We start from the raw sequence: 16500 nt of genomic DNA on the forward strand, positions 1-16500 counted from the left end.
CCTCCCCATCCGAACATCAACTTACTTCGCCTTGGCTGCCTTTGGCGCCAGTCTGCAGTTGCCACATGCCTCGAACCTCCGGCCCAAGTGCAGTGTCAAAAGTCAGAGGATAGTAAAAATAATGTGTGGAGTCAGTCGGTTGCAATGTCGAAACAGCGTCAAGTTCACAATTCAGACATTCTATGACACGAAAATTGCATCAAGCAATTTGATTGAATTCGAATTCAATTGCCTTGCGGGGAGCAGAGCGAGAATGCAGTACACGAATCGCACGTACAATTTACAATCGAATTAAGACATGTGCAACAGTTTTTCAATAGCAGTTTCGATTTCATTTAACCTTTAGGGCCAGCCCATAAATTGTGTGCAATTGTGTCATTAAGTTGGCAGCACCTCGTTAGCGAGGTGTCAGTCTTGCCACTGACATTTAATTATTATTACTTAATCAATCAATTTGGTAAACTAAAATGAAATTATTCAAGAAAAAACTAAATAAAATAACTAAAGAATATTCAAGATTCAAGTTTAAATTGTCATGTCATTGTGTCATTAAGTTGGCAGCACCACATTAACGAGTTGTCAGTCTCCTCAGTGATTTAAAACTAGCTTTGGAGAATCAATCAATAAATAAATGTATTAAATATATTACGAATTTCCATCTCTTACCAAAACATTTCGCCTAAGCGAAAACTGTCAGTTAATAACGCTTATACTTATATTTCCCAAATAATAACAGATTCTATGATTCACTGGTCACATCAGCATGTCGTTGTCAACGGCATTGATACCACAACAGTGTCAACCATGTAATCGCCAGACAGCAAAAATCTTTGCCCGAATCTTTGAGCAGCGTAATGGTCACTGGAGTTTCATGAAAAACCGCAGCATCAGTGGCAACAGCACGTCCATTGTGGAGCGTCCAGCTGCGTCCAAAGGTATTGTGAAATGTGGCAGCAGCACCTTGCAGACGTTGCAAAAGTCACCCAGCTTCCTGCAGTTGCAACAAAGGCAAAAACCGTTTGCCTTGACAAACGAGGAATATCGCATCTATCCGCAAAGTGTCGATTTGGACGCCTTCTTTGGCGCCGAACAAAAGTGCGAAAAGGTGTCGGATGTGTGTCTGCTCAACGATCACTTCATACTCGTCAAGATGCCTCACGAGGAGCAGCAGAGTCAGGTGCCCAAAACGCCTCCAAAGCCGCCCGATGTGCAGAACAAGTTCGGTGCCAAGTTGCCGCGTTGCTTCAAATGCAATCGAGGCAGTCGCGTTTCGCCCATACTCGAGGAACTGGAGGCGGAGCAACCCAACAGCACTTGGCACTCGAGTGATGATCACGATGTGGAGATCTTTGACTCGCAAACTCGCATCATTTCCGCACAGCATCAGCAGCAATTGCAGGCAATAGCTAGTCCATTAACTAGACCTTTGCCTGAGTCTGTGATCGTGGAGCAGCCGCAACCTTTGAGACAACTTCCGGCCGCATCCTTGCAGCTGCAGCTGGACACGTTCCAATCTCCGCCGCCTCCTCTTCCTGTTGTTGCTGATGCTCTCCAAGTAAGTCGCGGACCCTTGCACTGGTTCCTTTGGCCCTTCCGGCGACGTTCCTCGAGCAGACCTAAAGCTCAACTGGCGGCTGTGCACAAAACCTACTTTGTCAGGTGGAACAAACCGCCGGATACTTTGTGGCATGGTTATGGCGTGGAGCGCACTGAGGTGGATAAAGTGGGATTGCGTCGATGTCGCTCTGCAATCTTCTGAAGTGCTTCAGACTAAGCTTGTGTATATTTTGTATATATCTGAAATATTGATAAACTATGCTAAAACGAAATAAATGAATTAATTTTTTGCATTAATAAAAGGTACGATTACAATACAATGATTTATTTTGAAAGCAATTAGTTAAAGTTTTAAAAAACATTTAACTCTGAATTATTCCATATACAAATTTAAGAATAAATATTTAATTTTGAAAGAATTCTTTCTGTTTTAAGAAAGATTACAATTAAGGTTATTTCAAATTTTCAATTAATATTTTTATTTAATTAAAAAACAAAACTTTCATTTCCAAATATTGACAATATTTTAAATTCTTCAATTTTGTATATAAATATTCTATTTATTTATTATACATTTAATAAGTATCAAGGATACACATCTTTCAAGTCCTTAACTGTAAGTACTTCGTGTCACTTTTCAGCACACAAGTCCAACTTTATTTCCGCATACAAAACACACATGTAAATACAACATGAAATATATTACCAAAACGTTTTGCACGCAATATGAGTTTGGGTAAAAAAAAAAATGGAAACTTTAACTAAATAAATTGCAGCTGGAGTGCAGATAAAGTAAAAAGTTTAACTCCGTTTTTCAATGGAATTTTTCACGCGTCCGTGAAGTGAACTCCAAGACTGAGGCTAAATTGTGGTTAGTTGTAATTGGGGTAAAGGGGTTCTTGCTACCGTTATTAGTTAGTTAGGGGTCTGCTTTCAAGGAATGTCGAGCAATGCCGTTCGTTAAACTCTACTCGTCGCCAGGTGGCGCTGACGTGCGACTAATTACGAGGGCAAACATAAAAACCAAGTTGGCCAAGCAACTCGTAATGCAAATTTCAGCCCACCAACATATTCTCAAATTCCTCAAGCATCGACAGTTGTTTCCACCAACTTTTTCCACCAACTTCCCTAACAACTACTGCTTTTCTTTCACTCTCCTAACGACTCATTTGTTGCAGGGTCGTGTGCCGCAATATACATAATAATAAAACAGCTAAGTAAGCTGTAGTTAATAAAGGTTTGACTAAAAGATATCTCTAGAATAAAAATATAAAAATAAATTTTCAAAAATGTAAACTCTTATATTTATCTATTTTTGTAAATTCTTGTACTTTCTTTGAAACAGAATATTTAACATTTAAGATACAATAGTTGAAATAGTTCACTCTTCACAATTTATGATTCCAGGGTATTCAAGAATTGAAATCGTCACGCCAGGCATCAGTGCAGTGAAGCAATCACGGCGTGAACAAAGTTACGGCAAAACCCTAAAGCAACTACTGAATGTGTATTATATACGAACTGCAGATTGTCCAGTTTATAGCTACTAAGGCACCGGGTCATAATAATAAACCATTAATATTAATATGCAGCAGCAAAGTTGAGAAGCACAGTCTTAAATCTATGCAACTAAAATGCTTTTGCTTTTACTAGTAGAGTAACGAAAGTCGAAACAGAATGAGAATTACTATAGTATATAAACATATAATGCAATGCTCAAATGCCCATTGTTCTTTCTTGATGGGCTTTCATCGGTCCGCTACACTTGGACTAGAAGTTCATTAATTATAATGTCAACTGCGCACCGTTGAGCACATTAGCATTATGAATATATTTTACTAGCTACATAGCAGAATTTCCAATTTCCATTTTAGGCAACCAATGTCGCATTATTATGCTAAACGTGATGTCTAGTGTTTATTTACTTGCTAACTAGAACAATATTTTATATATTTAAATAATACTTCTTATTACCAGTATTACAATTTTTTTTAAATATATAAATAAATATTTATTTAAAGCAGCCTAAACGTTAATTGCTTTTCCAAATTTAAAAATAAATATTAAACGCGCCGTTAAAAGAAATAAGCAGAACTGCGTGCGGCGAATTCGCAGCTGCTGTTATTAAGCTCGTCGATTGTGCGTGTAAATTTTCGCCTGATCTATTTTCGATTGTCGCCTGTCGCGGCGAATTGATTCAGTATTGTGCAGAGTTTTGCAGCGTGCGCGTGTAAATTTTTATTTCTGCATTTCGCGGTGTATATTTTAATAAAATTGGCTTTAATTGCTAAAAAAAAGTGTGAGAGTAATTAAAAATGCCATTGGCGTGTTGTCGCAGCGACAATAAATAACAATTTGCATGCATTACTGAAGTGCGATGCTTTCTATTTATTTTTTCATTCGCTAAGCGCGCGTAAAGTTCTTTTAAGCGCGAGTGCATACTTCATTTGTGTGTGTGTGTGTAAGTGAATTGAAATGTTGCTAAAGTGGCGCTTCAACACTTGGAGTCTCACGCATACAAGCTTATGCATTTTTTGTTTGTTTTTGTTTTGTGCTTGTGAAGTAAAATGTTTAGTTGTGCGTTTGTTTAAGATAATTAAACAATAGAACAGATGGTGCTCTATGACCAAAGTAAGTATCTATACAAATACTAGATTATTTATGTTAATTAAAAGCCTTTACTCAATTGAATAAAAAATCATTGATAAATATTGTTCGTCGGAATTGATTTCAATTAAAAGTTGACGCCGTTGGCAAGCGCGTATAAATATATACTGCTTGCAAGCAGTCGAATTCGAAAACGAGATTTGACTTGGAGTCTTAGAGATAAACCAATTATTTATTAATTGCTACACGAATTTTTCTATACTATTATTTTTAAAAGCATTTTTATTACTATTCGAATACTTTAAAAATGTGAATTAACAAACGTAAGGTTGAGAGTGCAGTTTAGAGTGCAAAAATTGTTTTTTAATGCCGATTATTAGCGACATCTAATGGTCATCTTACCTATCACACTGGCGCCATCTGGTGACCCAGCAGAGCAGACAATACTAACTAACTAACTAAGATGCTCTGCGGCGAATTGAATGCGCAGCGTAATTCGTTGTTTGAGAATTGCGGTCACACTGCACAACAGCTGTGTGTGCTTGCTTGCGTCTCTATTGTTGTGTTTGCATTATTTTCAATTTAAAAATCACAAGCGTCAGACGTGTGTTTACACGTTGTATATATTCAAAAAATACCAAAAGGCAGTGAAGTAGAATGGGCAATGCAAGTGGCAAAAAAGGAATCGGACAATGTGTATACATCGGAAGAGTTGCGCTTTCTAGAGACAGCATATCGCAATGCCTCCGGCGGTGCATTGGAGAAATTAACCTCGGATCGTTTGGTGGTACGTAGTAAGCTTTAGTTGGGTCAATGCACTTGTCACAACACAACAAAAATCAATGCAGCAGACTGCATTGCGACTCCCTCCCGGTCACAAGTTCAAGGCTGCAGCAGCGTGAAAGGTTTTCAGTGTCATGCGACTTGATGTATTTCGAGCACTATCTCGAACTATACCTGAGGTGAAAGTTACACATGACATGTCATCGTCATACTATTTGTAGTATGTCTTATCAGCATTATCACAAACGAAAAACCAAAGTTTGCATTGATTGTCAACGAATGTGTTATTCTGGTGTGGTCGCTGTCTAATTTGTTTGCTTTGCGCATTTGCGACTGTTTTGCGTTGGTTTGGTTTGGTTGTTTTGTTTGTTTTTGGTTCCGTTTTAATTTGCTTGCTAACGAATTAGTCGTGATTTCCAAGGGTGCTTGGCTTTGCTCATAATTATGGAAACGAAATGAATTAAAATTGAATTGATAATAAACAATACAAGTCAGTACGAAGAATTTTTGCAAACGATCGCATAATTATTTCACTGTGCTTTTATAATACCCTTAACTTCAGTGAAAAGGGGTCTACTAGGTTTGTTGAAATCGCAGAAGACATTTTCGACGTATTTAGACTTTTATATACCTAGTATACAATTATATTCTAAATTATTTCAGAAACTCTAAACCGGAATTTATAGAAACCTGAATTTTTGAATTTTTTGTGTAGTTTTTAATTTATAAATTTCATAGTAACACCCGAAGCCCATATTTTGAAAGATATTATCTTATATAAGCAGTGTTCGATAAAATTGTGGCATTTCAATTTAATTTTCTAAATTTCATAAAAATCGGAAAACAAAATATTGAAGATATTGAAGATTAAGATATAAACTATAAAGCTTAAATTTTATACCAGTAAAAAAGGGTCTATTACAGTCAAAGTTTGTTTGTGACATTCTAACTTGTTTTGATTTGTTTTTAACAGGAATCATGGTCGCAAACCATCGAACGCTCGTTGGCGGAAAGCACGGCTCAGTTTCTGTTTATACCGCAGAAGCCGGGCCAGCAATGCATCAATATACCCTTAAAGAAGTTCGGTGAACCTTACTATATCATGGAGCGTGGCAGCATTGAAACGAAAATGCAATTTCTGCTCTCATCGCTGAATCGCAATGCCAGCGACAATTTCAATATCAAGCAGCTGGAGCAGGTGAGTTTTCAAATAACTGATTAGCTAATTTCATTAACTCTTATTGTATACTTTGGCAGTATATACACTCGGTTATTAAGAGCTATGTGCATCTGGAGACCACATCGAAGGGTTCGAGCATTAAGGAGTGGCAAGATCTGGGCTTTATAACCACAGAACGTTCGGCCTGCACCTTTGCCAAGGGTTTGATGCGTAATTTGAGCAAAGATTTGGAGCACACTATGCCCAATGAGACGCTCGAGCGTTGGCTGCATGTCACCCCACAATTTCTGCAGCTGTGGCGCGAGGTATTCGTTCAACTTTATACACGTCACGGTGGCAGCAGCAGCAAGCGTTCGCTGGTTAAGGAAATTGAGATTTGCATTCTGCCACAGCTGTGCGGTATGTTTGATTATTAATCTCTTAGTCAAAACAATCGTAAATCTCTATTTATTAAACAAACATACGCTACGTATCTTGCAGATGCACCGCAGAACAGTCACTATAGGCCCATCATTGAGCTGCCACATGTGCTCTATATCAACGCACAGCTGCCGCGTGAAATGCGTCACAAATGGCGTTTCTTATTCTCATCGAAAATCCATGGCGAAAGCTTCTCCACAATGCTGGGCAAAATGTTGGACAAGGGTCCCACGCTCTTCTTCATCGAGGATGAGGATCAATACATATTTGGTGGCTATGCTCCCGAATCTTGGGCATTGCGACCCCAATTTGCTGGCAATGATAGCTCATTGCTATACACACTGAGTCCAGCCATGCGCTGCTTTAGTTCCACGGGTTACAACGATCATTATCAGTATCTGAATTTGAATCAACAGACCATGCCCAATGGCCTGGTGAGTACTATCCACTTACCATATACTCAATATATGTATTGATTAATGCTATAATTATCCAATTTATTTGCAGGGCATGGGCGGCCAATTTGAGTATTGGGGTAAGTGACATTGCTTAGCATTTAGTATGGCATTTGCTCAAAGTATTTCGTTTATTAAAGGTCTATGGTTGGACTGCATGTTCGGCGAGGGACAGAGTGTGGAAAGCTGTACCACATATGGCGACTATGTGCAGCTAAGGTGCGTGACAGCTGCGAAAGTTTTCCTTTTAATATAATTAGCTTTTTATTATCAAGCTATCGATAGAAGCAATGGATTTAATTTTATATTGAATCCGATTACAATCAACTTCCTTACTACAATTAGAAAATGATTTAATTTACGCTATGAATGTGTAAACTCGAAAAAGTTTTTGTTAAATGAAATTGCTATTGAAATGAAGCAATGTTTGGCAGTGATTACAGTACAATTTTATTGGACTTTCAAGATGATTGCATAAAATTGTATGACAATCACAAATTGAAATTTATGTGCTCTTAGTGAATTAACTTAAATGCATTGTATATAGTTGAACATTTAAAATTGCTTCGGAATGCGCCTTTTGTTGGCTTAACAAAAAGCATTGTACGTTTGTTTTTCTTTTTTTAATGAAAAATCACAACAAAGTTGCGGTATTCATCATTCATTCAATTCTATATTAAACCCTAGAACCATTCTTTGCGTCAGTCAGGGGTTTGCAATTATTGCCATTATACTATTAATACCCCTTCAAATGTAATCTATTATATGAATTTTGTATTTATTTTATTAACTTGCATCTAATATATATTCTCTCATTGTTTATATTTATAGCAAACGCAAACAATTCAAAATACGCAACATGGAGGTCTGGGCTGTGGGCGATTTGCCAGTCAAGGACGATGAGGAAGGCGGTGGTGAGGGTCAGGTGAGTGCGCTTTGCTTTTCATTTCAACACTTGACACATTACAAATACCTGACGGGAATTAAAAGACAAACTTTAAGCTGCACTACTCTATTATTTGCTCTACAAATTATAATTTTATTTCACTGCACGTTCAAATTGCACTTCACTCTTTTTCACACTTTCATCTGCACATTGAAATTACACTTTGGTATTTGTTTATTTCACTATGTAGTTAGCTTAGGCAGCTTTGTTTGGTTAATTTGTTTACTCTACTGATTGTATTCACTTCAAAAACTTTAGAAACGCTCTGTGCTGGATGCCAATTTGGAGGATCGCGCCATGCTCGAGATAGCTGGCAAGCAAATGCACTCGGATGGACTTCGTGAGCCTGGAATGGATGATTGATGGCGGATGCTAAAGTTGTGGATGGGCTTGGTTTTATCATGTTCAAGAATTTATAGTACTATGTCTCTATTGGGTGTGATGTTAAAAGAAACCTTTACAACATATATCTACTTTAGCCTTAGAATCCTATTTCTTCTTGTTCGTTGTCGAAGCAACTATGATGATGATTATTATGTTATTCTACTATTATTACACACACACAAAGGTCCTGTGAGGAAACACATCAGTGTTTCTCTATGCCATTCCTACAAATTTTTGGGTAGCTATTAAAGTTTATACATATACAAACAAAAAAGAAAAATACATATTATAACATATGTATATATACATATATATATATATATGAATGCGTATCGTATATATGTATATAGATCCATAAGTATTATGCATAGTGTCTATGTAATACAGAGAGTATTGTTGTTGCGTTTTAGGACTACAAACAAAAAGTGAATGAAACAAACCGAACATCTTTTCCAAAAGCAATTTAATGTAAACTGTATTACTCGTAAATTTTCACTTTACTTTCTCCGCGTCTTAAATAAATCGCATCTATTGTTTATTGCTGAACTCAAATTTATTACGCTACAATTGTTAAGCTAATTGATTATGTATGATTAAATTACTTAGTGTTTAAGGCACTTTAATGATGTGGTGGGATCCGCAACAAATAACAATTCGATTTTATCGATGTGGCACATTAAATGTCCACAGCATAACCGGAGAGTGTGACGCCAGGTGCAATTTCCTCCTCCACATAGGAGCCAGCCTCCTCGAAGGAACGTGCATTGCTGTTATCCTCAAAGCTGCGTCCCACGCTCGCCGGCATCTGATGCAATGGCGGTGCCCGCTGGCCAAAGTTGCGTGCCACACCATAGTTGCCACCACTGCCACCGTTTTGCTGATCATCATCGTCGAAGCGACGCCCCGTGGAACGCAACTTCGGCGCCTGGAATGTGTGCTGATGCTGATCGTGGTCCGCGTCGTGGCGATTGTGGAAATCATAAGTGCTCGTCTCGGAGCCGCGTGGATAGTTTGTCTTACGTAGCATGGCCTTGAAATTGAATGGAGCATCCTCCGAACTCTGTCGAGGAAATAGGATTTACTTGAGAATGGATTGAATGAATAAAATTGATCTCACTTACATCGCCTTCATGTCGCGCCATGTTTTGCAGTTCACGCACCGGATCGCTGGGTGGATACGAGGAGCGTTGTTGATAGTTGCGCTGCTGCTGACTGGGATTATTGCGATTGTAATAGTTCGATGAGGGCATTGGCGGTGGTGGCGGCGGTGGCGCCGCGTAGCCCTTAAGCGAGTTGCGACGTGATCCGGAACGATGCACTCCCCAATTGTTGTTGTTGCTCTGATAGTTGCTATTGTAGCTGTTGTAAGCATTGTTGTACGCATTCATATTGCGTTGCATTTGATTTCTGTCGAAGTATGAAGGCAAAGATTTTAGAGATTTAGATTAAAAGCAATTCTTAAACCGAATTGACAATCCACTAAGTGATACGAAGGCTTTTTTTCTATTCTTTTTACGCATTTTCTCTAGATGTATAGTAATAGTTGGAAGTAGGTGCTAAGTAAGGTAAGCGATATTTACTCGATGTGATCGCTAAGTGAAAAATGTGTGCACTATTACAAACTCACCTTCTCAGCTGCTGTGGATCGCGAAAGAAGCTTTGATTGTAGATGTTATCGCTTTCACCCATACGATCCCAGTTGGTCTGACAAGCCTGCTCCTTCTTATACGCATTGTAGGTGAGCAGACACGACGTCATCGAGGGATTACGTTGTAATGGACTGTCCCAGGGTTCGTCCTCCTCGAATTGCTGCTGCAGCAAATGATTGGGGAATGTTTGACGCGATATAGAGTTAGCTGGATCAACCATATATTGTGTATCGTAGAAGGGAATTTGATCCAGGCGGAAGGGCATCTTCTTGATGGGCACGGGCAGCGGTCCCAGCTGAGAGGAGTTCACCTCACGCATATTGATGCGCTCAAAGGGCACGGCCCGAGTGCACTTGTTGAGGCCAGCGACCATGCGTTGATTGTAGATGTGAACCTGACAAGAGATAGTAAAGAAATTGCCTAAAGTTGGAGTTGAAGTTGATAAATATTCGTTTACCTGTTGCGAGAGATTGACGAAATCCTGAAAGCGTGCGGCACGATAGTGCAGAAGCACCTGGAAGATGGACTTCTCACGCCACTTCTTGGCAAAGGGACGTATAAAGTCCGCGGTGTTCTCGTTCAGCTGACCGGATTTCTCATTCACCAGCGGGGGCAAGCGTACGCGTTCACGGAAGCCACGAAAAGCTAGAGAAGGAGATAGATAGAGAAAGAGATAGGGAGCGGGTTAGAATTGCGGTCAGTATGACGGGGGAGGAGTCACCTTAATTTAATTAAATTTTCATTTATTTTCTATGCAGCACTTATAATTCATCTCGCTGTGGAAGGGGGGAGGGACGACAGGGGGGAGGCGGTTCTGTCAAGTCGATTGTCTCAGGTGTTGTTAAGCTGATTGATTGGTTGCAGCAAAAGGGGGCGGACAAGGGGGTTGTAGTTGCCCCATTTAAGCGGCTTAAGTTGTACAGAAGAAGACCCTAAACCACATGAATGTAGACTTGTGGCTCGGTTACTTGCGATATATTTTATTGATAGTTGTTGTAGTAGTATTAGTAGTAGTAGTAGTAGTAGTAGTATTAAGGGGGCGTTGTCTAAGCCTCCGTATATAGTGTGATTATTAAAAGGGTACTATTCATCATTGGAGGCCTCTTCGATTTTTGAGATGCGCACAGCAGCAAGTGCTTCGTCCATGCGCGCCTCCAGAAACATTTCGTCCGCTTCCGAGGGTGTTTCACTAATGTCGATGTGCTCCTCATCGTATTCCCTAAGTCTATCGACTTGAGTTTTTTTACCTTTTTGTATTTTACAAGCGGCCTCGTCATGTTGTCCTGCTGCCTGTCCTTTTTTGCCCACTAAAAAAGGAAAAAAGAGAAAGAGGACGAAGGTTAGTTTGGGTTAGTGGTCCTTAGGTGATAGCTAATGCCACTTACGTTTGAACACTTTGCCACCCTTGACGCGTTTGCGGGCGAGCAGCGCCCGCATCATGGACTGCACCTTGATGACCTTCTTCACCTGCAGCTCATATTGCCTGTAATGAATCGTAAAGTTTTATCGATAATTAAAGAGGAGTCTTCTGAACTTACCTAGCTAGATATTCATCGTTGTAGTAGCGTAGAAAGACCTTGTTCTTGCCCAACGCCCAACCTTCCATTTTTAAGCGCAAGAAGAGCAGTCGGCAATTGTCCTTAGTCATCTCGACAGGTTCATCGAAGTCAAAGGCTAAGAACTGATATCTAAAAGAGGAATTTATTGGTTCAAGGAATAATCGGTTATATTTTAATGAGAAAGGAATTAAGCCTACCGCTTCAGGAACTCCTCGAAGGGAAGCCGTGTTGAGTAGCCACGTTGCCGTGCGATGACCGTGTCCAGCACACCCAGCGCTTTCATCTGCTGCTGCACAACATCGGAGTGGAAGGCACGCGGCTTGTACTCCAGATCAGCGCGAATGCAGCGTACAAAATGCACGCCAAGATTTGCATTCTGGCTAAGCATTTTGAGCAGCGAAAGGCAGGTGTAACGGAAATTGGCGGCCATGGTGCGGAGATTATTCACCTGCGAGATGCAGCCAGCACTCAGTGTATTCAAGTTCTGTAATGGCGTCAAAGAAAATTAAGGGAGAACCAGATAAATGAGTCAATGAAATGCGGAACTCACGTAGGATTTGCGTTCAGTTTCGTCCTTGTGTTGAACGGCCTCGAAGGGCATGGTTAGATTGCCAGCCTTGGTCAGTTGATTGGTAAACATGAGCATGATGCTCTCGTCCAGCGAGGAGCGGAACGTTTCGATCATCTCGGGCGGCACAAAGTCGCGATTGATGTCGGTGAAGGCGCGCGTATCATAGATGATGCGGCCCGTATAATGGGCCACCGATATCTCCGTGGCAGTGTGCTTCTTCACAAACTGGCTGTGCTTTTCCGACACGCGATCTAGTACAGAAGATCAACTTTAGTAGCCCCATTCTTTTATAATCTTAAATATTTAGCTAATTATCTTCTCGGACAGACAGACAGACAGACGGAGAAAATTTCCTTTTCGCCTTATTCTTTTGATTTGGTATAAAAAAATGTACATTCTAGGTGTGTATGCATTTCACAATCATTAACATAACCTTAGAATAAACTTAAATCTTGGACAATACCCTGAATAATCCCTTGAAGAAACTTACCCATAATCAAGTCCTGATCCTGGCAGGAACGCGACGCATCGTCAATAATGTAAAAGAGCCCATCGGGCTTGGTCAGCAGATTGTCGAGCGCCGTCTTGTTGTCGTAAAAATTGAGATTGATGGTATCAATATCCTCCGCTTCCATTTCAAGCATTTCGCTGATGAAGATGCGTTGATTATAATGATACTGCATCTGTTCATTCAGCGTATTGATGATCAACTGCTCGAGCCCATTGCGATGGAAGCACTCGAAGCCATACATGTCATGGACAATAATGGCATTGGTGTCGCCACTAAAAAAAGAGATTGTTTGGAATTACAAAAAGAGAGTATTAAAAGGAGTTGGACTTACAAGACGGCGCGTGGGAAGGACATGTTCATGTTGATGCGATTGATGATAAAGTCAACGAGACGCGAATAAATGGTCGACGCCACCGCATCGCGAGCATCTCTAGCCTCCTCGGTGGTGTACTGACGTCGCTCGGCAATGCCGCCCTTGACCATGATGAAGTTGGTCAGTGACCACATGAATTTCTTTTCATCCACGCGCAACAAATCCGCAATACGCGATACAATATCCGTGTTCTCGACCTCGGCATATTTGCCTGATTGACGGAAGCGAATGTTGCCAATATTGAGAATGGCCGAGAGAACTTTGCGGACCGTTTCTAATTGCTTGTGATTAAAGTCCAGATCGCGTAATATGTTCTCAAACTCCCTGAAACGCTCCACATTGCCTTCGGGATCATCGCGACGATACTTGAGTTTGGATGGTGGCACATCTGGAGGAATACGCAGATAGCGATAATTGCGATCCGTCTTCAGATTGTATTCCTTCAGTTGATTCTGCTGATTGATGAAGTCATAGAAGTAGTAAAAAATGTGGAAATTATGCTGACTGCCATCGGTGGTGGCCACGCGCAGCTTTTCCAGCATGTACATATTGAAGACGGCGCCGCTCATCTTGCCCGTCTTGCCAAAGGTCAGACAATACTGCAGCACACAGCGTGTGGAGTCGTTGTTGACTGGTGTGCCGGCGTTTACCAACATCAGGATGGCCTTAATGGAGCTCTCGACTCGTCCGGTGGCGCCACGATTGCCATCGCCCAGATAGCACAGATGCTTGATCAGTAATCGGGCATTGGTCGATTTGCCAGCATAGCTCTCGCCGGAGAAGACGACATGCTGTGGCTCGCGATGATGCAGCATGTCCTGGTAGGCAATGTCTGCCACTGAAAAGATGTGCGGCTGGTTCTCTGAACGCGATTTGAATCTGTACTTGTCATGAAACTGTGAAGTAAATGCAGATTGTATTAGATTTCTGTCTATAAATTCGGTAAAAGATGCAGTTGGTTATTTCGGAGAACACAAATTAGTTATGACTCATTACGATCGTATATTAAACTGGGAAGTTATTTAATAAACATTATGAAATATGAAACATAATATCGAACTAGCTACTCGGACTTAGAATGTTTCAGATTGGATGACAATGGCAACAAAAAAGCCTCAAGGTCTCCGTTCCTTTAACCCACCTCAGAGCTAAACTCCTCCTTGATCTCGTTGGAGTTGAGCGAGAGCAAAATGTCACCAATAAAGCTATACGATTCGCCCATCTCCATGCGATTGCGCAGCGAGTCGAGCACACTCTCATCGACTGGATTCTCCAGCGCTGCCAAATCCTCGGGATACATGCGTTCCGGTTTCTCCTCGAAGCGTTTAATGTAGCCGCGATCCACAAACAATTCGGGCTCCTTGTACAGCGTCTTCACATCCCGAGCCAACTCCAGCATTTCAGACAAATCCGAACGCATTTCGTCTTCGTTCTCAATGAGTTCGGTGAGGAAGGGATGTTCCACCATTTCCACCATCATCGGACGATTCTCGGCATTCTTCTCCAGGCACTCGGAAATAAAGTCATTGATCTGCTGCGACCAGTTTGTGGGGCGTGTCAAAGTGGGCGGCGGATTGCGCACAATGGCGAACATGGCTCTTGTCGGATGCATGTCCGCAAACGGGGGTTTGCCATCGGCCAGCTCAATGGTGGTTATACCTAAGGCCCAGACATCGGCGCGCACCGTAATGTCCGGTTCACGGGACTCCATGGCGGCCACCACCTCGGGTGCCATCCAACAGGGTGAACCAATGCAGGTGCCTCGCTTGCCCAGCGTCGAGTCCACCTGCCGTGAGAGTCCAAAGTCGCAGAGCTTGACGCGTCCATTCTTAGTCAGCAGTATGTTATCGCCGCGTATGTCACGATGCAGCACATGATTGCGATTCAACTCAATGGCAGCACGACAAATCTCGCGAATAATGTAGGCGATGTGCTCCTCTCGCATGCGCCGATCTAGCTTTAATAGTCGATTGACCATGTCCACGGCAGTGCCGCCAGAGCAGTACTGCAAAAAGATACAAGATATGGAGTTGAGAGAATTGATAGACAGTTGACTTTGGTTACTGACCTCCATGACAAACCAGATCTCGTCGGGTCCATTGGGCTTCGATAGCTTGTAGACGCCATAGAATTCGGGCAGATTGGGATGTGCGCAATAGTCGCGCAACGTGCGATACTCCTCCTCGATGGACACCTGATGATCTTCATCGTAATGCTGTATTTTCAATGCTACAATGCGATCATTGTCCAGCTCTTTGGCTCGAAAGACCTTGGCATTGACACCCTGTGCAATCTCCTCGTAGATCTCGAATTTATCCGTCGGATCCGGCAATTGCGAGTACGGCAAATACATATTGATTCACTCCGTAGGACACTCACAGGATATTATAGTCTATCAGCTATTGTATTTTATTGTTTTTAATGTAATACAATTATTTTATTTTGCACTGTAGTTGCTGCAAATCGCATTAGCAAAGCAAGAATTGCACAACATAGCTGTCAAGTGCTTTGCAATGGCTTCACCCAATTAGGTTCAACACTAGAAGGTTGAGGGGCTAATGGTTTGTGAATATATTAAAATTATGGGACCGTGAAAGACTTTAGTTTTCTTGTTCTCTTCTTATTCCACCCGAAGTCTAAAGTGTCAGTATTTGACACCTAAAAATAGACCTTTAAATTTGTAGCATGCAGATTATAGTTTTGAAAATGTACATATAGTGTATAAAGAAATTGGCTTCTAGAAACTTATTTTGATTGAAAGAGATTCTTGAGTGTATACTGTAAAGCAATTATTGATTTGACAATCTTAAATTAAATCTTGTTATCCTAGTTTAAGAAAGCTTTGAACCCTATCAACTCTTTGCTCTTTAAAAATCTTCGTATTAATTGTTATTTATTTCCATGTTTTTGATTTAATTTTTTTGTATTTCTTTTTCTCTATTATCAGTAAATATTTTAAACTTTTTGGGGTGCGAACATTGTTTTGATTGTTTTATTAAACAAACCTTATTACAGCCAAAAATGATCCGTTACCTTAATAATAACACACTTGGATTCTGCGTTTTTGATATCCATCTATAATAATTCATAATTTCTATTTTGATTTGACGATTATAAACTTGACTACACTCAACCAAGGATATTATGCATCACCCTCTATAGCAAGAGTTTATGAAGAGTTCGGTATTTTATTAGTGCTTTTTGCAGCAACAACTTAGTATTATCCTTTTCGTACCGACCTTTGCTCTGTAAGAATTGTAAATCCACAAAACAGTTCTTGGTTATCCTTTTAATCCCTTCTCCGTTGCCTGAATGTTGTTATACCGAACCGACCGCACGCTTGCAGCACGAATCGCTGCAGAAAGCCAACTGAAAGTTGTGCAAATGGGCTCGTGGACTTTTTACTAGACTGCAGAAGCCCCGCAAGGTCGCCGAGTCATGTCTAGACCTTCTCTCCAGAGAGGGGTATGCTAAAATAGACACCTTGGGCAACTATTTAGCCTAG

At 40.9% G+C, this 16500-nt stretch overlaps 3 protein-coding genes across 4 annotated transcripts; 2 read left to right on the forward strand and 1 right to left on the reverse strand.

Moving 5' to 3' along the window:
• Window positions 1–671: 671 nt before the first annotated feature.
• LOC133850402 (uncharacterized) lies at window positions 672–1853 on the forward strand. Its single transcript, XM_062286491.1, has one exon. The coding sequence runs from the start codon at window positions 764–766 to the stop codon at window positions 1757–1759; it is 996 nt and encodes a 331-aa protein (XP_062142475.1). The 5' UTR covers window positions 672–763; the 3' UTR covers window positions 1760–1853.
• Window positions 1854–4696: 2843 nt separating this feature from the next.
• Window positions 4697–9452, forward strand: LOC133850285 (MTOR-associated protein MEAK7). Its single transcript, XM_062286334.1, is given in 9 exon segments — window positions 4697–4839; window positions 4841–4951; window positions 5921–6145; window positions 6205–6526; window positions 6608–6981; window positions 7055–7082; window positions 7143–7221; window positions 7834–7927; window positions 8207–9452. Coding segments are annotated over 9 exon segments (1356 nt in total). The 5' UTR covers window positions 4697–4821; the 3' UTR covers window positions 8312–9452.
• Window positions 8779–16369, reverse strand: LOC133850279 (neither inactivation nor afterpotential protein C). 2 transcript variants are annotated; one of them, XM_062286326.1, is made up of 14 exons: window positions 16235–16369; window positions 15064–15394; window positions 14137–15000; window positions 12954–13891; window positions 12602–12894; window positions 12091–12362; window positions 11738–12024; window positions 11520–11669; window positions 11367–11464; window positions 11229–11288; window positions 10439–10626; window positions 9960–10375; window positions 9454–9739; window positions 8779–9392 (listed from the first exon to the last, which is right to left on the reverse strand). In XM_062286326.1, exons 2-14 carry the CDS (start codon window positions 15346–15348, stop codon window positions 9009–9011), a joined length of 4521 nt encoding a protein of 1506 aa, XP_062142310.1. In that variant the 5' UTR covers window positions 15349–15394; window positions 16235–16369; the 3' UTR covers window positions 8779–9008. The 2 variants fall into 2 exon arrangements, with proteins under 2 accessions (XP_062142310.1, XP_062142311.1); XM_062286327.1 differs by lacking the exon at window positions 16235–16369 and having other exon boundaries at window positions 15064–15412.
• Window positions 16370–16500: the final 131 nt, after the last annotated feature.

This window comes from Drosophila sulfurigaster, chromosome 2L (genome assembly GCF_023558435.1).
Source record: "Drosophila sulfurigaster albostrigata strain 15112-1811.04 chromosome 2L, ASM2355843v2, whole genome shotgun sequence".
Classification (NCBI taxonomy): domain Eukaryota; kingdom Metazoa; phylum Arthropoda; class Insecta; order Diptera; family Drosophilidae; genus Drosophila; species Drosophila sulfurigaster.